The sequence below is a fragment of the Balearica regulorum genome, chromosome 3 (genome assembly GCF_011004875.1).
Source record: "Balearica regulorum gibbericeps isolate bBalReg1 chromosome 3, bBalReg1.pri, whole genome shotgun sequence".
NCBI lineage: Eukaryota > Metazoa > Chordata > Aves > Gruiformes > Gruidae > Balearica > Balearica regulorum.
Window position 1 is genome coordinate 106,231,669 of NC_046186.1, and position 20,378 is coordinate 106,252,046.

Genomic DNA, 20,378 nt, shown 5'->3' on the forward strand with positions numbered 1-20,378 from the left:
AAATAAAAATCTTTTCTTCAACTTAACGTACAAACAGTGATCTCCTTATCAAATATGCTGCATCACCATTACGAGCTACAGTCTAAGACCTAAACCCCATGCAATCTGAATGCGGGTTTTTGCTTTGGTCATATGCTTAGCAAGTATCCCAAAGGCAGTAGCACCTCTCTGGACTGTCCTGTACCTTCACAGTAGCTCAGGGCTTTTGTTTCACTGAAAGTTTATGGACTTTCAGTTTACCTCAGCGCCTAAGCCAATTCTAAAGCAGTTCTTAACATCCAAAGTCACTTATCTGCTTTTTTAAGATGTAAGCCCGTTTTTTTTTTTCTTCCAAATCTGACAGTACCACCACTCACCTTTAGTTAGAAATTCAGTGTTAGAATCTGGAACTGCTCGGGTGCCACGGGGGGTTTTAATGAGCAGTTAATTTCCCAGGGAACCCTGGCAGGAAGGCAGAGGCCACGCAACCTGCTAGGCTTTGCAGCACTCTACAGGACTAGGAGCAAAAGCTTTCAGAAATCAGTGTCATTTTTCCAAACTGAATCTGGATCAGTTATCCCACAGGAACATGTGATTCTTCCTTTATTGTATCAGTATTACCAAATGTTTCACCTCTGAAAATTATTCTTTAAACATAAAATAATTAGCATTCTGAAGCAAAATGGAGAAAATATTTACGCTTTGACTAGCACAAACCCAATCAAAAGACTTCTGTGTTGCTGTTTCAGTTAAATCAGTCAATTTTTCTACATCAGCTGTTTCTAGCAACAGTTCAAGTTGCAAAGTCTCTCCTTAGAAATACTAAGCTAGGACCCGTACTGTACAAGAAGAGCAGACAGCCATCCTCTCAAGGAGTGAAGCTTTTGTGACAAGAAACCAAACAGATGCATAACATCGTGCAGAAGTCTGATTAAAAACAGAAACATGAAGGTTAAACCTCTCCGCAATATCAGATTGTTCAACAAAAGACGCAGCTGGTTTGGAACCTTTGCTCCACTGTCTAAAAATAATAGTGAGTCATGCCAGCAGCAGTGCTGCTATTTAGCTTTACAAATTCAGGTCATTAGACTTATATGTACAGAATCATTCCTTCATGAAATGATAGTAACGACGTGAGCGCTCAGGAATTGGGCACCAACCAGCCTTTGGTTTCAAAACTTGGTAGGATAGTTCAGGAATAAACAAAATAAATACAGTCAAATTCAATAAGACAGTCAAGTCTGAAATTACCATTGCAAATAGGAAGAAAAGGGAAGCTATACATAAACCTCTGAATAGTACAGCCCTCGATCCCTTTTTTCCCTATCTAGTACAGCCTTGTCTTTTTCTCTCTTTTTTTGGTATTTCAGATGAAGGCAAATGGTTAAAATGTGTTTGTGAAGAATTTTTTAAAAAGCTAGCTGATCTAGACAGACCGACCAGATGATCTGTAGAAGGCTGCACAGGACCCAAATTACAAAAGAAACATATTAAACATTTTTAAGTGCCTTGTAGCTTCCCAGAGAATCTCCCAGAAAAGGCACCAGGCATAGAATCACAGAATCACAGAATGGTTTGGGTTGAAGGGACCTCAAAGATCATCTAGTTCCAACCCCCCTGCCGTGGGCAGGGACACCCTCCACTAGACCAGGTTGCCCAAAGCCCCATCCAACCTGGCCTTGAACACTTCCAGGGATGGGGCATCCACAACCTCTCTGGGCAACCTGTTCCAGTGCCTCACCACCCTCATAGTGAAGAATTTCTTCCTAATATCTAATCTAAATCGACCCTCCTTCAGCTTAAACCCATTACCCCTTGTCCTGTCACTACACTCCCTGATAAACAGTCCCTCCCCATCTTTCCTGTAGGCCCCCTTCAGATACTGGAAGGATGCAATTAGGTCTCCCCGGAGCCTTCTCTTCTCCAGGCTGAACAACCCCAACTCTCTCAGCCTGTCCTCATAGGAGAGGTGCTCCAGCCCTCTGATCAGCTTCGTGGCCCTCCTCTGGACTCGCTCCAACAGCTCGCTGTCTCTCCTGTACTGGGGTCCACCTGTTTGTTTTATTTTCAGGTAGCTACTTTTGAAAATAGGTCAGAGGAGGAGATAAGTATGGACTGGCAAGGCTGTAAGGGAGCACGAATGAGTGAGTGGTCTTCAGATGCTTAGAGGCTGTATATCCAACACCATCCATCCTGGGTTCCAGAAATACAAGATGTTCTTCATCCCTGCATGCAAACTGAGGTGAGGCGTTGTTTTTAGGATCGTTTCATAAGGCCAAATCTCTTCATCTCATACAACCTCCATTCATCCCTACCTCCTTCATTCCCAAGGTCAAGTGTAGGGGATAAAACAGAGGTTCCAGATTTGCTCTTGTAGGAAATTTGGCAGCACTGCTGGCGATCAGAGCCCCCATGGCCTGAGCGACTGCCTCGGAGTGAGAAAGGAAATTCACAGGAGAAATGGAAAGCTGATGAATAGGAAAATCCCTACATCATCATGTTTCCAAAGAAGTTCGGATCAGGGAAAAACCAGCAAATGGTATTTCCAAGCTAACAAATAGCAGTATTGCGTTAAGACTCACAGTAAGCTGCCAGTCTCATTGGCTCCTGAAACGCTGCTGCAGCAACCCATACTGCTTTGGTTTTGTACTTCAGAGGAGATTTTATGATAACAGAATCACTTGACTGCGAAGACAGAAAAAATGGGCGTATGGAAGATAATTTTTTCTAACAATGTATGTGCAGATACATGGTCAAAGGACTTTTTCCTCTCCATCAAAACAACTGAAGAAATAAACTGAGATTAAGTATGCCAAAAAGTGACCAGAAACAGCAAATACTAAGATGACTACACAGTTGCAACTGGGAGCTGTTACATTGTTTCCTTGGAAAAAATAATGACCAGACTTCAGATGAGATTTATAACTACTCCCTCTGAAAGTCGGCATTTTTAAATCACAGCTTTAAGCAGGCCAGAATGGCAAATGTAATGAATCATTTACCTGCGATACTAATGCACTGCAGCAAAATCTTTTTAGCTGACATAATCCTGAGCTACTTTAAATGAGTGCCCCCTTTTATGTTTTTATATTCTAATAATGACAGCATTTTAAAAAAAATACCTTTTAAAGACAATTTTTTGCAGTCTGCTTTATCAAGTTAGATCCCCGTAAACTTGGCCTGGCTGATAGTTCAGTTCAGTTTCTGAACTGCATATATCTGCTTGCTCTAAGTACAAGGTTTCTCAACCAGCCTGTTGGAAGAACCAAGAAAACTCTACCACATGCAGAACCCAGAGTTGAAAAATGCACCCATTAGTAGCATCCAGGAAACACACCTCCCATCACATCAAGGCTACTGCAAAAAGGCATCTTTCATCCTGGTTTTGACAAAATCCCTCTCCCCACAGTGAATGCAATTTATCTGATGGATTTCTCTTTGAAATGAGGAATGAAGTCCTTCTCTGTAATGTTACTGTATATGAAATAAAAATGAAATAGAATCTAAATATACCCAACACTATTCTGTTCTCCATCCCTCACATGAATCCAATATCATTCTTGCACCCAAAGAGAAGCATTAGAGGCAACACTCATCCATTTTCCAGTGTAAAAAGCAACCTTGCAAATGTTAAGAACAAACGTAAGAACCTTGAAATGACTGTCAATGAGAGTAGTATATTTTTTACAATTTCATTGCTGGGTTTTGGTTGGTTTGGGTTTTTTTTTTCCAGTTTCTTACTCTTATCCAGCATATATGCACACACCTCTCTCTCTCTCCACGTAAGATTAATAAGGGCACACTTAAGTGCATTAGAGCACGGGTGCATGCAAAAGCAGTTATATACCCCTCCTTCATCCCTCCTCTATAGCCAGATGCCCGTTAGTCCACGTGCCCTTTCCTGCAATTTCTTCCGCTGCAGCTTACAGCTGGCGTGCAGTGGTGTGTCCCATCACCACCTAATTTCAAAGAGATCGTGGGCACAATGGAGTTGGGCTTCATCTACACATATTTTGCAATAATTTGCATATTCTGTTCGGTGAATATTTTCACTGGAGTTTTCACTTTGGACTAAAATACCCTAGCCTCTGCAAATCAACCTGGTCTTGACAAACTCAGTCCTGGACTGTACCTTCCTCGTGCTGGTCTCTAAGCCAGACACACTGGGTAAGGGCAACAGTGACACGATGATGCGCAGGCTATCAGCAGTGAATGGCTCTGCTAGATTTGAAAGATGGATTCTTCCATCTGGGCAACCATTTCTGAGCGTCATTCTTCAAAATGAGAAGGGGCTAAGGCCTGAAACAACGACCCCACTCTTTGGGACATGAATCATATAGCAAAGAGAGAGGAAGAGTTTTAAAATTTGGGTGCTGCCCTGGCAGAGGTATCTGAATGCTGTCAAAAGACCGGACTACAGCGGTATAATTTTCATAGGGGCACACAAGACATAAAAGAGGGGTGCAATCATGATAAAGTGTGTAAATTAAGGATTTTGTTGCTTCTGATAAATCTACCCCATTGACGCTTCTAGGCAGAAGTAGGGCTTAATTGTGTTGTTTCTTGCGTGCTGCTATGACTGAAGGGCTGGCTGAGGAGCTCAAAGGGAGGTGGGACACCAGCCGACTGCAGCCGGGCTTGCTACAGCCACGGGGGGTGAGAGGGCTGTGCTGCCACAACCACGTCACACGCTCCAGCTCACCCGTGTCACTCCAGGTGGTATGAACCTGGAGTTACATTTAATGACAAGAGAGGCTGTATCCTCCACGCTTCTTCCCTGGCCTCACAGAAGAACTTCAGGTCTCAGAGAAGAGAGCGAAAAAGGAGCGCAAAAATGAGAGCGTGTGCTTGTACGAGTCAGCAATGGGAAGAAGTGCCCGGGATGGTTTCCTCTGACGCTAAGGAAGGATAGAGCGGGAGTTAGCGTTGCAGCCGCAGCAGTGTGGTACTCCCGCAGAATGGCTGTGCCTGTATTTTTTTAAGGGTCATGGTCCCCCTTCAGAGGAGAGAAGGACGTTCTGCATTTTACAAGACCAAGACAAACGTCTGTGTATTCTCATTTTTGCTATTGCTCATGATAATGCCATTTTATCTCAATTCCTTCAAGATTACTGCAAAGCTGGTAATTGCAATCAAGCTATTTTATAAGTCCAATTTACAGGAGACCAAATTATTTATTATTTATTTTCAGTTTTAAGTGGATCATTTGTGTTTTCTCTGAGTAATATGATGTGTACAAAATATCCCTAAAAATGTCAACTAAGTGGAAAGATACAGAAAAATGACTGTCTGTCTCATAAGTACCCATGGCTTTCAGAATACAAATCATTATTACACAAACACAGGAGTAGCATGGTAGGCTTACAGAGTATTAGAAATAGATAAAAGACATACCCTATGCCGTGAAGTTCTTATAGCTGAAAGATTTACTCAAGCAAGTAGTCCTGTTGACTTCAATCCCCACACTATTGCAGTCCTCTTCTTGCTAATTCAGTTCTCAGCTTTGCTCTAAATCTCTCAAATTTCTCTTTTAGCCTAAAACCGCAACTCCTCCCCACACACTCTCTAATATCCCCCACGTCTCCCTGTGCCACTCCAGATTCCTGAATGACACAATCCTTCCGCATACCCACCATCAGCACCCATTTCACTGGGACTGGGAACTCAAGTACTGGAGCTGACAGCTGCAAGTAGCTGTTTCTAAAAATTCCAGTTAAAATCGTTTATTTCCAAACACACATGGAAGTCTTAAGTTATTGACTGGCTTTTGTGTGGATCTAGTCTATTATCACAGGGTTAATCAGTATATACAACTTCTTCACTGAGTCTACAGAAGTAAAATACAAATTAATTTGGGTGCAATTTAGTGCCAGAATAACCATACTGTTTACACCATGATCATGTACAAAGAGTTGGCCTAATATCCTCAAGGAGATCAGACTGTGTGAATAAGCGTCTTTTACAGGAGGGCTCTGAGATTTATTCCCGATTCTTTCCAATTGTGACTTTGGAAAATCCTTGCAAGCCCTTCCAGACTAGCAAGGCAAAGCTGACCTTTTTGATAGCTGCTGATAAGATATGTGATCTCGTGTTAAACACGAACTTAGCTGTGACCTTAGCTAAACTAGAAAAACACAAGTTCCACCATGAGGAATCACGATGGCTCCTCCTGCGTTGGCAGAATGTAGGGCAGTTACAGATAAACCTTAGCTTGCAGACTGTTAACTAATATCTGGCTTTTCAGAGACACTTTGCTGGATTGGAGCAGTCAGGATTCCACCCACCCTGACCCAAGGAATTGGTAGCAGCAGTCAGGATGGCCAAAGAGACAGCACTGGTGGAGTTGCACCGACAGACAGCACCGCAGAGGAAGTAACGCTTGGGAATCCCACATTAGATATGGAAATCCTTAGAGAATCCTGTGTTACAGCGAGGAAGACTCAAATTGGACATCAGAAAAACCCTTTTAATGGTTAAGAGAGTGAAGCACTGAAATAGACACTCAGGGAGGTTGTAGAGTTTCCAACATAGAGCCTTGAATGATAACTTCCCCGAGTTATGCATGTGGGTCCTGTTCTGGGCAGGAGGATGGACTACAGGTGCTTCGGAGGTCTTTTCCAGTCCTATTTCTGTGACTCTGCTCTCAAGTCTGTTGTCCCACCTCCAGAAAGATGGAAATGAATTTTTTGTTCCATAGTTTTTTTAGTGTACACATTCACTGCTGCTAATGACAGAAGTGAGAACAAGATGCCACATTTACAGGCTTCCCCTTCTGAGCATCCTCTCCTCCCTCCCAGCACGTATGGGAGCTTTTCTTCTGAATCTGTATGGTGCTCTCCTGTCTCCTGACAGATCAACAACCGTGCGTGCTGCTGCCTTTCCGCAGTACCAAAAAAGAAGATCTGAAGGCTTTGCATTTTCAAAGACAACCTCTTCTTTTTAGCGTATTCTCTAGGTCTCTGGAATGGGACTCCAGTGATATAACAATTCCCCCGATTCATGTGTGTGCTGTATCCCGCTTTTTCTTTAGCAGGGTACAAGAGAGTTTATTTTTAGGACGCTACCTCGCGATACCCTTGATAACCCAACTTCTACGTAATCTAACCCTTAGTAACCTAACCTATTTTCTTCTTCAATCTATTGTAAGCCCCGTCTCCTCTTTTCAGTTTCCAAGCAAACTTTTTTCCCCCAGATTTTGTAAATCTTTACTAAGTGCAGAATTTGGCTTTATGCAGAAAACCTGCTGCACCCTAAGCCCTGGTAGGCTTCCCAGCTCCGCATTTTGCACAGCTTCACCACCTGCAGTAAGCAAATGAAACAGGGAGGGACCAGGTACTATAGCTATTTCACCCTTCTATGATGTCCTTTACGCTACAACTTATGTTTTCATGAGCAAACAGTTGTAAGGTGAACTGATTTTTTACAGGGGCACATTATATATATCCACTGATTTCTAAAATGCGATGGGCGGTATAAGGCAATGCAAGTCATGTCACGGTCTGCATGGAGCTACCTGTCGTGCAATGCTCTTCTCCTCTCTAACTGCTCAGGTATGTTAGAATTATTTAAAAACCACATGCAATGCTTTTCTAATGATGCCCTTTCCTGTAAACTATCAGCACGAGCCACATGACTGAGCAAGGCAGAAATATCATTCCTATTAATATGTGCTTTGCACTATGAGAAACTGCATGATGTTGTTTTTAAGTGCTCAAACCTAACTTATAACATTTTCTTATTTTTTTTATTATTCAGAAGAAGATGTTCTCAGTGTCTGGAAAAATGCCATGTGCTATCTCAGACATAAAGGAGTCAGGCAAATAAACCACACTAGAAAAACTCCCTCTGTGATTTGCTTAAGTAGCAATTTCTGTGAATAGGAAATCTGCTGCTCACTTCAGTTAGAAGAGAGTCACAGCCAAAAAATCCTATTATAAAGCCTGTATCATACAAACATGGATTAGGAATCTCCCTAAATTCTATTTACAGAAGAAACTGCTGGACGAAAATCCAGAGGATCTCATCCCAGTCTATGGCAAGATCTGTTTCTTGTATAAAGCGTGTCTTTAAGTGATTTAATTTTTCTATAGTCACTTCCCCACCTACGAAGGGACATAATAAAACTTATTGTCTGTTATAAAGTGCTATGAACTCTACAGATGAAAAGGGCTATATTAAAAAAAAGTCATATTTTTATCACTATTGTAACTATTAACCTAGCACAAGCAAGAATGTTCATCAAATTTTTGTTTTCTTTTAATGTGATATGCTCAGCAAAAGTAAGTAGTGGCACTGGCAGAAAAGCCCCATATATTACTTTCTAAAGTTGGTCATACTGACAAGAATAAGGCTTGTTTAACATAGAAATGCTCCCGATAAATTCTGGAACTTCCCTACAGAGCAAAAGCTTTGTATAATCCCTTAATAACGAGCAACCCAGGATGGCCACTATCCAATTTAACAATTGATATGATTCAGGGGTCACCCATCACGGGCGTGAAAACACGTCCGACACATTTTCCCCGCAGGAGCTCGGTGAGCACAGATGGCACCAACAACCTCTTCAACTGTTTTAAGTACGCGGAGAAAGAAACACCCCGGTTCGGATAAATCCCATCAGCAGCCCAGCTGTTCAGGAAAAGCCATCGGGAAAAGACCCTCCAAAAAACAGGCGGCCAAACTCGGCGTCGACAGAAGCAATGCGGTAAGACAGTCAGAAGGTAAGCGCGGATGTTAAAAACTTGCTACAAACCGCTCCACTGTGAAATTTAGTAGACGCACAGCCTGTAATTGGTTTCATAAGGCTATGCTTGTGCCACGTCGAAGAAAGTAGCTGAGAAGATGTAAAACCAAGTGAGGAGATGTTGGTTTCACAGTTAAATTGCTGAATTTGGTAAGATACGTGCATCTTCAGCCCCCTTAATATGTTAACAAAGCAAATTTTTATGCTTGCTGAATCAAATTGTACACACTACACCGCTTTATCCCTTCAGTTCATTTTCTAAGTTAGGTTCACCACTAAGCGCAGCCCAATTTTTCATTCACGTTTGCACTGGCATATAGCAAATATGAATTTGGGCCACACTTTGTTGTCCTTTTCGTGCCTAAAACCTCACTGAAATGCACAGCATGAATGCAAGGTTTTCTACTTTTAATAATGTGTATTTTGTTGTAAAAAAAAAATGAATCTCAATCAGAGGTAGACAACATTTGGAAAAAATGGGAGTACATGATCAACGCTGTACAAAAAATCCATAAGAAGCTGTAAAAGTTAAAAAAGATAACATCTTCCTAATTCTGGTAAGAATATTTAATTATTAATCCACACAACAACAACAAAAGTCACAAATGTTAAAGAACCTTCTACTTTGGTAAATTTTAGTTTATACTTTGTTCAAATCCCTATTTCTCACTCCCATAACATTTTCTTTGGGAGGTTCTCAAACTACCTCATAACATGCCCGTGAAATGCATCGCTTATCTACTTTACAAATGAGAAAATCAAGCAAAGCGTAATTAATTCATTCTTCTAAAATTGTAATCACCCCTAATACAGAGATCAAAGATACCCCACTGCAATTCTGGAAGTAAGGCAGCAAAACAGAGAAGCGAAGTTAACCTTAGTGTCTGAACCCCATGGTAAATCAGGGATAAACTTCCTTATTGCAGGGTGCTAAGAAACCGACTTAAGATTAATCTATCAAATATGCCCACCTCTTGCAAGGTTGTAGGCGGAAGGATGCGCCACTAAGACAAACGATGAGCTGCCGTCCTATGATGTCGCTGCCTTTGCCACTTGCAATCAGAACAGCTCAAAGATAGTACTTAACTGCTAACTTAAGTCTGCAGAGAGGGGACGGAGGTTGTATGAGGCAGATCTGGGATTGAGAATAAGATCGTGTGACAGTGGGAAAAATCTGTTCCTTCTGAAATACTGAGCTTCTCTAATAAGCTGGACGTTAAAAACAATCCTGCAAAATAACTGATGATTTCATCAAATGTACAGAGAACTCGAGGCTGAAATGTCTGTTTTACTTGACAAGAGAAGCAGACACACTGAGAGGGAGTGAGTAAAATACATTAACTACAGATTTAGTGGGAGAGTATCAGAAAACATTCTGATTTTTTTTAGAAAACGGTCTTTATAATGTCAAAAGTTTATGCAAGGCAGTTAGGAGGAATCTTTGGCTGGCTTCTCTTGCCAAAAACGACTGCAGAAAGACAAAAAAGTAAACCCTATGGTGGGCCTGCATCATCAGCGCACACAAAATTTTGTATTATCTCAAGGAAACAAGCCCACCATCCTCAGAAACCTGAGGGATGTGTTTTGGTAACCACTGCATCCAAAGGCAGTGATTAGATATCATGACAATGACATAACCAAGACTTCATTCATATGCAATAAAACCACGGAGCAGTAAAAATTCAGCTTTGGTCTAGAAAAAACCCACACCCTATTCTGCATGGCATCACTACCATTCAATGTAACGTTGAAGGCATCACAACATGCCAGGTATCTTTGCCATCATGCATGATGCATAGTACTTCCCATCTTAAAAGCACCCACCAATGTGAAGGGATGCTGCCTGCAGCGCATGCAACCAGGGTATTCCACGGGGATGTTGCTTCATGGGACAGGACAGTGGTCTGGATGACCAGTAAACTAGGAAGTGTCATGTAGACTTAGGAAAAGCTTGGAGGAACTGGAGCTGTCCAGTCTACGGCAGAAGACCAAAGAGATGGAACAGTACACAAAAGGCAGCCACAAAGCTGAGGAGCAGCAGCTCTGCTGGATGTCCGCTGTGAACAGGATGGGAAATAGCAGGCTTCAACAGCAGCAAGGGTGCTTCAGGTTAGACCTTAGGAAAAACTTGTAAAGGCTGTAAAGGCTGATGAAGCACTGACAGAGGGTGCTTAAAAGAGAGGTGAAAACCTTTTAAGGAGATTAAACAAACATCTTGCAGGAAGAACACGAATACACCTGACCCTGCTTGAGGCTAGCAGGCAAGACAAGGTGACAGCCCACAGCCCCATCCAAGCCTATGGAGATGCGTGTCGCAGCCCTGAGCCTCTCCACGGGGCCGTGCAGAAGACACTGCAGAAGAACAGAGCTCACCCAACTGATGTAGGACAATAAAGCAGGCACACGCCAGGAGACATACGGGTACAATGACAAAATTCTAACGCCACATAAACCTCAGAAACCAGAAGTTTACTGAACTTTTTTCTCTCCCTTTATTTTGACTTCCCCCCCCGCAATTTTAATATAACTCCAGGAATTTGAAATATATGTAAAAATATATTCTTACAGCTATTATCTCCATACTACAGGTTTAACAGTGAACTCTGCAATACCTTAAACTCTGAAATAACTTGTCATCGGCTCCATCCATTAGCACATTTCATTTTTCTTCTTACTAGCTTTCCCACTCTGCTCCTACTTTCTTATTTATTTATTTATTTATTTATTCCCTACACTATGGAATTACAGCAAAAAGCAAGATAAACAAAGATGATTAGATGAAAGCCACAAGCTGAAGTATGAGATATTTACTTTATCCTTGGTAGCAGCAGAGTTACATACATCAGGGAGGAATGAGGTATATCGATAGCTGAAAGGTTTGTTCATTTGAGTTCACTTCTACAGCAAATTTTCTGCTAGATCCACTTTTGAGAAAGTCAGAAGGTAATAAACAGAGTTATTCTCTGTAGGGCTATTGACAAGAAAAAAAAAGAGTTATAAGTAGTATTGATTTGGGGTGAAATGGTAGAACGTGACAATCAATAGAGCTTAGTCAGAAATAAAATAGAAGGAGTCACACAAGTCATGACAGGATTATTACAGGAGCCAAACTCTGGTATCAGCTAAGGAAGGGAGGAAGCTATAAATAGGATCCAAAATGTAAGCTGCGGATTGCTTTATAGAAAAAATAACCCTAAACTATTCATTTTCAGTTTTTAATGTGAGATAGTTTTTATTTCAGCATATTGTCACTGCTGTTTTTCTAAAGCTTTTGAAACAAATTCTTTCCACCTCCATAGTATTTTCATTAAATGTCATCAAAGTTCTTTTCAAATCTCTGAGAGAAGTATGATTATCCTTATTTAACAGATAATGAGAAGATAGGAAGAGACTGGGGCTACATTCTCCAAAGCAGTCAGTAACGCCGAGTGCCTTCTGTCTGGATACACAAGTCCATAAAACGAGAGTCCTGCAGACACAGGATTTTCAAAAGTCCCAGGACAGCTTTGGTCAATGTCAACGGCTTCTCACACGTTCTCAAACTCTGGGTCACAGGCTGGGGACCCAAAAGCTGAGCCTTCACAGGAAGCTGTGTAACCACTGTAAGCTCGCTCTCAGACACAACAGAGCCTAAAACAGGAGGGATCCTCACCTACAGTCCTCTGTTCTAATTACAAAACTCATTATTTTTACCACTCGAATGACTCAGGGTGGAAAAAAAAACAACCGACAACCGTATATTCTACCACATGAAAGGATCTGTACATTTACCAGTATTTATATAGTACCTAACTTCTGAGCACAGCCACACTGGGAAATAATAGCAATAATAACTTAGAAACAGCAATGAATATTTTTCACTGGTTATTTTAACCATGCGCAATCATTCAGTGCATTGCCTTTTCCAGACGTTGGACCAAAAAAAAAAAAAAAAAAAATTCTGAAAGATCCTAAAATGCTTTACAAATGGAATTTGATATAGAATTAGTTACAGTACCAAGGTGAAAGGCAGCAGCGTTAGCAACGATCAGCATCACACAAGAATTTATTGCAGGCTGTGATGAAAACTACTACATTCAGGGGAGACATAAACCATATTTTGAAGAACCTCTTGCACTAATCAGCTAAATAAATGCCGACAATCAAACTGCGGGATATACATGGCCTCGGGGAGGAGGGGGCCTTGGATCAGTCTTATTTTTATGAATGGAGGCGTAAGAAGGAGGTTAGAGAAGGACAGGAGCTCACACAACTCCAATTGCAAGGAAGGCACAGGACAGGCAGAGTGGCATCACCACACTGAAACACGAGCTGGCCAGGAAACCAAGGGTAACGCAGTTGCAGGGGAAAAAAAAAGGCATTGATTTCTAAAGAGGGATTTGTAGAGACTGCAACAGTTTAAAAGCTTGTTTAGCTGGAATCACATTTGCAGTCATGGGATTTCTATTGGAAAATGGCATTATAGCCTCGAGATAGAAAATTAGGACCGAATCACATCAGGAGGATGGACAAGACGACCTCTTGAGGTCCTCTTCAGCTGTATTTCTGTAAGTCTGCGTTCAGTGACAGAAAACGCAGCTGGATCGGAGCTGCTTGGGCTTAGGCATTCAAGTTAGAAAATTTTGGCGTAAGTCTTTGGCATGAGAAGAAGCCCAGGCAATTTTTATATTGGACTCTGTCTGCCATTAGTGATGCGATTCAATCATAAAATGGCTTATTCCCCCAACACAAATATATAATTCCATGCCGGAGCAGAAATGTGAAGCGGCTCTCATTATCACAGCTAAGTTCATTTTACAGCAAGGCAGTTTACTTTAAGACTTTTCCAGCAATCCAAGTCTAATTATGGAATCAATTTAAAGCAATTTTGTAATTAAATGTACCTGCTGAAAATATCTCCCAGGTTCAATAATTTAAAATGATAGTGTAAAAATGTAATTAAAATGAAAAAGGCCAAATAAGGCTGGGTCGTTCCTCCACGAGGAGAGTGCTGAAGGACGTTCCAATCGTTCTGTTCTCAGACCCAAATCGCCTGCCTCCTCCCCAAATTTCTGCTTTCCCCAGCTGCACGGGGATTTAGCACCAGGAGTCATCTGAGCGATGTCCGAGTGGACCGCGGGGGGGGGGGGGGGGGAAGGCGCTTTTTTTTTTTTTTTTTTAAATAATAAATCAATACGCTGTTTTAAAATCATGCTGTACTTACATGGAGCTACTGCTCCCTAGCAGGGGCCGGGGGGACGCTCCCTCCTTCCAGGGGGTCCCCCCGCGGGGTGCCAGAGGCTGCGCGCCCCCGCGGCGGGCAGGGGTGGGCGGGAGCGGGGGTGGGGGGGGAAGGACGGAGCGGCGCTTCGCTCCCCTCGGAGGGCGCCGGGCGTAGGGGGAGGAAGTTTCCCCGCTCCCCACTCCCCGGGGCCGGGGCTGCGGGGCGGCAGGGGAGGGGGTGGCTCGGCCGGGGTGCCGGGCGGAGGAGGGGGCCGGGGCCGGGGCCGCTCACTCACCGCCCGCCGCCGGCCCCGGGCCGAGGCTCAGCGCCAGCTGCAGCCACAGCGCCGCGGCCAGCGCCCGCCGCCGCGCCGCCGGGAGGGCACCGCCGCCGCTCGCCTGCTTCCCATGACACATCTTCTGCCCGCCAAAGGCATCCGGTTCGCCGCCGCCTGCAACGAGAGAGCCGCTCCGCCTCGCCGCTGCTCGGGGCTCAGCGCCGGCTCCGCAGGTCGCCCCCGCCGCCCCGCAACCCGCGGCGCGGCTTCCCCCGCACCGCCTCTCCCCCTCCCTCCGTCCCCCCCCGTCCCCCGCCCCGGGGCGCGCACCCGCCCGCCCCGCCGCCCTCCCGGCCCCGCAGCTCCCCCGGCCGTGCGCCCCGCGCTGCCCCGCCGCCCCCCTCGCACCCGCCGCCGCTACCTGCGCCCCCCCCCCCCCCCCCCCCCGCCAGCTCCGGCGGGCACCTCCGCGGCTGCTGCCGCCGCCTCCGCCGCTGCGGCTCGGCAGCCTGCCGGGGCCAGGCGGGCGCACACACGCACACACACAGAGACACGCACACACACGCACACGCAGGCACGGCTGGCCCTACCTGGGAGGGGGGCAGCGGGGAGCCGCAACGCGCACCTGCCCGGCCCGCCCGTCCGCGGCCGCGGAGCGCCGCCGCGGGGAGCCCTGCGCTGCGGGACCGCCGGCGCCCAGCGGCAGCGCGGGCAGCCCCGCCGCGGCGCACACGCATGGCAGCCGCGGGCAGGGCTGCGGCGCCCCTCCGCGCTCGGCACGGCACGGCACGGCGCGGCACGGCACGGCACGGCGGGGGTGTCCCGCCGGGTGGCAGCCGGGGCGGGGGGGTGGAGGGGACTGGCGGCGGGGAGCCCCAGCAGGAGGAGGGGGGGCTTTCACTGCCCCGCTCCCGGGGCGCCGGAACGCTTCCAAGGGCGGAGAAACGCGAAGTTAAGGCTTGCGCTCCTGGAAGTTTCTCGTCGTTTTCACTTCAAAAGGGGGTTCGCGGTGGGCAGCTCTGAGGGAGCATCTTTAAGATGCCCTGTGCTTCATCAAGTAGGATGGGTAACGTTGGATATGAGACATGGTTTATCAATGCCTGCCGCATCGTTCACAGTTCGTGGGAGTGAGAAGGTGTATTACAGAGCGCTCTCGCCCATCAGCTGCCTTTGGGGAAAGGCAGTATGCCCAGGCCTGCCAGCTGAAGCAATTCGCCTGTTGGAAAGTAGCACCCAGCTGGATTTAGTCAATCTGTGAAATTCACCGCCACGAATCACTGAATCGGACGCTGTCTCGTGGCTTAAACAGCTGTGCTATAACTCTGCGTTTCCTGGTGCCATCTACAGTGCACTGAGTTAGGGGTGTTGCCCCTTTACCCTCGCTCAGCTGGGCATCGCAGGCCTTCCCTTGCTCAGAGGTAGCGGAGGGTGTCCTTTAACTGAGGAGGCTGTGGAGATGGTGTGTGTGAAGCAAGGTATGCGGCACACTCCTGGGACACGGCGAGGGGAAGAAAACTGGGGACAAGAGAAGACACGTTTGTGACAAAACATACCTGGCCTCAATGCAAACCCGTACCCAAAGGTATATGGGCTTCTACTAACAGCATGTGGAAATAGCACATCCTGATGCTTCAAAGTTAATAGTCACTACTGGTAAATGTATACATACAGCTGGAGTTGCTTTCGAATGTCTCAGCTACCAGATGCTGTCTCCTCTGAGTTAAAACTTAAGGCTATTCAAGAGGGATTTTAGCTCAAATGAGTGTATCGTGTATCAGTTCGAAGAGCAATGTAAGAAGTGTAGTTCTTTATCTCTTTACTCTCCCCTGGAGAAAATGGCCATCTCATAGTGAAATACAGGTCTTCCATTAAGAAAGGAGAAGTATGTGGCCAATTTTCAGCTAAAAGAGTGTTTTATCTCTGAGATACCTTTGCTGTTCCTTTTAAACAGGAAGATTTGGAAACTATAGAGCCTTTTCACCCAAGCATCATTTCCTGACCAGGTGAGTTTTCACCTCCCCAGTCCAGCCCAAAGAGAGGGTTCAGGTTAGTCATAGCTCTTTTAAGCCGAGCAAATACAACACAGGCACAATTACATGATAGAGATGGTTCTTCTGAGGCAATAAGCTGTTGGCTACTACAAGTGGCAGTACAGAGCAATAATGCAGCAATTCCTGTTATCTGTAATAGGAGGATCTTCATTTTTCTGTCACTGGTTTGATAGCTTTAATTTTTGAAATCAAAATAGCAAAAGATACTGTCCTTAGAGAGCTAGCGCTGTTCCTGTTCTGCACCGACTGAAATGCAAAGTGCTGGCTGCGAAGTTTGTGTTCAACACGGATGGGAGCATTACACCCAGGTACATACTGGCCTTCCGAGGAGGAAGAGATGGATGAAACAATGTCCATCAGTGTTGATGGGTAACCCTTGTTACTGCAGTTTGCTCCTTTCCCCACACGTGTGTGGCTGTGCTCCTGATGCCGTTCAGCCTGAGGAAGGAGAAGCAAGTGCTCTGGCCATCCGTCAGCCACTCCAGGTGAGTGGGAGTACCACCGCTCCAAACAGCGCCAGGAAATCGATGTTCGCTTGTGCAGCAGCTCTTCTTCAAAATCTTAGTGAACTGTAAAAAATTCACCTCTGGCCGAGCAGCGCGTGGATGTAGGATGTAAGATGGAGATGACAGCCGAAGAGCTGGGGGCTGGCCCCCAGGATGTGAAGAGGTTTGGCGGGCATCCTTGTCAGCCAAGAGCAGGGAAGGACTCCTGCAGCCCAGGAAAGCTCAGACTGAGTCAGGAGCAGTAAGAGGTGGAGGAGGACGGAGCCTGAGGCAAGCCTGACCGCAGAGAGGCAGAGGGGAAGGAGCTGCTCCGCTTTGGTTTGGGCTTTGTTTCTGGAAGGGGTATATTGCCTGAAGGGCTACAACAGCTCAGTGACCAGAACTGACATCTGTAATCAATTTTAGTGCATCCCTCTGAGCTGAAGTGGGGCCAGAGCAGTGATCAACGGGCTGGACCTGAAGCTCTGAGCTGCTGTTACACAGCACAGACTGTAAAATACAGGAGGATTTGTCCCCTGACGATCCCCCCCTCAGTGTTTCACAGTCACAGATTTTGTGATTTTTGTGCCTTCCCCACACTTGGTCGCTGCTCCGCTATTTATTTTAAGCAAATTTACAGCTGTGCCTCAAACCCGTAGGGACTAACCCTGAATTGCCGCCGGTGGGGATAACCCCTTACCAGCGCTGGCGCAGCGGGCTGGAAACAAGGCAGAGAGATGGCGTGATGGTTTTTTTCTCCATATGTGCCTCCATCTCCCCGCACCACCGCTGTGGCTAAAATTGCCTCTTGTTAGCAGCCATCCCCTAGAACGAAGACAAAAAGCGTCAGCGCTTATCTGCACCCACCGAAGCAGGGTCCTGTTGTTCAGGCACACAAACATGGAGGCGGTGGCGGTAGCGGGGGAAGATCTCCGCTTCCTCGTGGCAGGTCGTGGGTGCTGCCATGTGGTGAGAGGCATTTCTGGACGGCTTCGCCCTCGTCCGAGGGAGAGGGCTTCAGCTCCCCTCCAGCTGGTGTGCACAGCAGGCTCCTGGCTGCTTCTAGCAAGCGTAGGATGGGCATCCCAGCTAGATTTTGGCTGTTGGCAGGCTTATGGCTTAGCTTCTCCTGGAGCTTCATAATCTTCTTCATGCGTATAACGTGGTGTGCAAACTTGAAGTTACAGGATTTTATTTTTATCTTGCTATACACAGTCATCTATTTAATTATCTTATTTTTATCTTCCCATGCACATTCATTTATTTGATTATCTTATTCTGAGATCCATGCTAGATATAAAAGGCTAGATTAAAAAATGCAGCTAAATGCATCCAACCCAAAATGTGGTCCCTCGCTCCAGGCCAAGTGACAAGAGCAGTCACATCGACTCTGCTAGGGACTAGAGAACATAAAGACCATGCCCACCCTACACAGCATTTGGCCTTGAATCCTTAATACAATATAATCATTTTGGGGGTGTGTGCGAAGGTGTTCAAAGCATCCGAGGCAATGCAAGAGCCTGTGCCATCGCCAGTCCGTGTGGTGCTTCTGCAGCGTGAACCTGGTGGTCGGTGCTGCACGGCTGGTGCCACAGCACAGGAACGTCCTTGAGGATGCTCGAGGATGCAAAGCGAGGACAAAAAGGGGGCAGCAGGAGCCAAATGGAGTGTAGTCTCGCTCACGCTGCTTATTGGGAAAGTCTCTGGACTGAATTATTTCCAGAACTGCAGACAGGTATTATTTCAAAGGGAACAAATTCATTCATTCAAAAAAAGAGGTAGGGAATGCATTAACATGAGTGTGGTGTGGACAGTCTGGGACCAAGACCTGTCAGTGAGGAGACACACCCAAATTGCTGCTCAGTATCTGAGGTAGGAATCAGATGGAAGTGAGGTTCTTAAGTCCGAATTTGCAATACGGCTCTCCTCCCGTAACTGAAACAGCTATTCCTTAGCCTGCGATACGCCAAAATTCATTTGGTTCTTTCCTTTTTACCTGAACCTTGTGGACACCCACTGTTGCAGTTATTCCAGCCGTGTCCCATGCCCAGCAGCTCTAGAGCCTGACCTTGCCCAGGACCAGGAGACATACGTGGGACTGCGTGCGACCCGCACCGTCAGGCACTCTGATGCCAGCCAGCTCGGACTTTCCACGGAGCGAACTGCATGCAAACTAGGTCAGGGTAATGTGGTTCTGCCCACGTTTGCTGGACAACGTAACAGAGCTTTCATCCAGGAGCTGAGAAACCAAATTCCTTGCTCTGAAAGGAGCTCGAACCTGTATCGCTTGGCTTTTGTCAGTGTACAGACACTATAGACACTGACGCTACATCTACGTGAGTACATTAAACAGTTCTGGGACACCAGATCTCGTTTCTCTGTGTTGGTTAATTGTTATCACAGCATTAGCTTGGGCTAGCTCTCTTCCAAGCCTGGTTCAGGAGATGCTACGGGCCAGAGACTATTTCTGATAGGTGGTTTGTGTACAGCTTCTCAGCTTCAGAAAGTAAAGAACTTTAATGATATGGACATCAACCTTCTTGTGCCAGTTGGCCTCACTGCATGAGAGTGGTCGTGGGCACCTTTAATCTGCTAGCAAAAATCTAACCCTAAATGTTAGGCACTGTATCTTGGTGTGATTAAGTATCTCTCAGTTTTATTTTACCTATTAAGATTCTCTTTCTCCATGTATTACCTGCTCAAAAACAAGGTCAGAAGGAATTGTCCTAGTGATGTGACTGTTGGGTAGATACTTTTGTCCTACAGTTGGATTCCAGCAAGGGTGAAAAGGGTTTAGTGGTGATTGTAACTGAGGGTGATGAGAGAATTTATTTGTGGCGGCGTGAGACTGTAAAAAAGGCATCAGGGCAGGTTAGCTGCAGCTGAATGAGTATAGGGGTAATCAGTCCGTGGGGAAAAGAACAGCTTAACTCACAAGTCTGCAATTAATTATTTTAAAATATAAAATGGCAATGACTAGCACTGAGATTTGGCTGGCAGAACATCCTTCCAGGCTGTAAGTACATATTGTTGCAATACATCCTCCAGACCTCCTGGCCACAGATCAGCTTCCTTTTTCATTGGCCACAAGGAAGAACTATTGCTTCCCTGCCCCCCAGCCCATAGGTATCATGTTGATAAACACAATTCTGCGTGCACAAATAAGTAAAATAATTCAAGCATCAGCCAGTGAAATGTAGGATGGTGCTAAAGGGAGTTCTGCGTAACTTGTAAGGCACAAAATTATTAAGGGCTAAGATTTAATAATGACCTTGTCATGTCCTTATGGCAGATAATAGTCTAAGATATGTGGCATTTCTTGTATTAACAGGCTCAAGTTTTCAAACATTTTCAAACAAACATGTGATTCTGGTGATTTTACCCCTCTATAAATGACATAAGCCATTCAGGCAATTTCTTCATACCTAGAGTATGCTATATTTCTATTTTAACTTAGAAATATTAATGAGCTGAGATTTCACAAATTAAGGGGTGCATGGGTGACCTGGGGAGGCGTACGTTATTGAACCATGTAAGAATCCACAGATGCTTTTCAAAGAAAGGTTTTATTTTCTTGATTTTGTTGATGTCTTACTGTTAATATTCGGGAGCGAATGAGTTCCTGAGTATTTTCCAATCT

General features: G+C 45.4%; 1 protein-coding gene across 3 annotated transcripts in view; it reads right to left on the reverse strand.

Annotated features, from left to right (window-relative positions):
* SUSD4 (sushi domain containing 4) overlaps positions 1-15,153 on the reverse strand; it is a 73,744-nt gene extending 58,591 nt beyond the window's left edge. For 2 of the 3 annotated variants that reach the window (XM_075749333.1, XM_075749331.1), the window contains exons 1-2: positions 14,793-15,153; positions 14,221-14,376 (exon numbers count right to left, since the gene is read on the reverse strand). In XM_075749333.1, coding sequence (XP_075605448.1) covers positions 14,221-14,341 — 121 coding nt within the window. In that variant the 5' untranslated portion in view covers positions 14,342-14,376; positions 14,793-15,153. Of the gene's footprint in view, positions 1-14,220; positions 14,377-14,667; positions 14,750-14,792 lie in introns of those variants that run through there. The other variant, XM_075749332.1, reaches the window with a different exon arrangement.
* Positions 15,154-20,378: the final 5,225 nt, after the last annotated feature.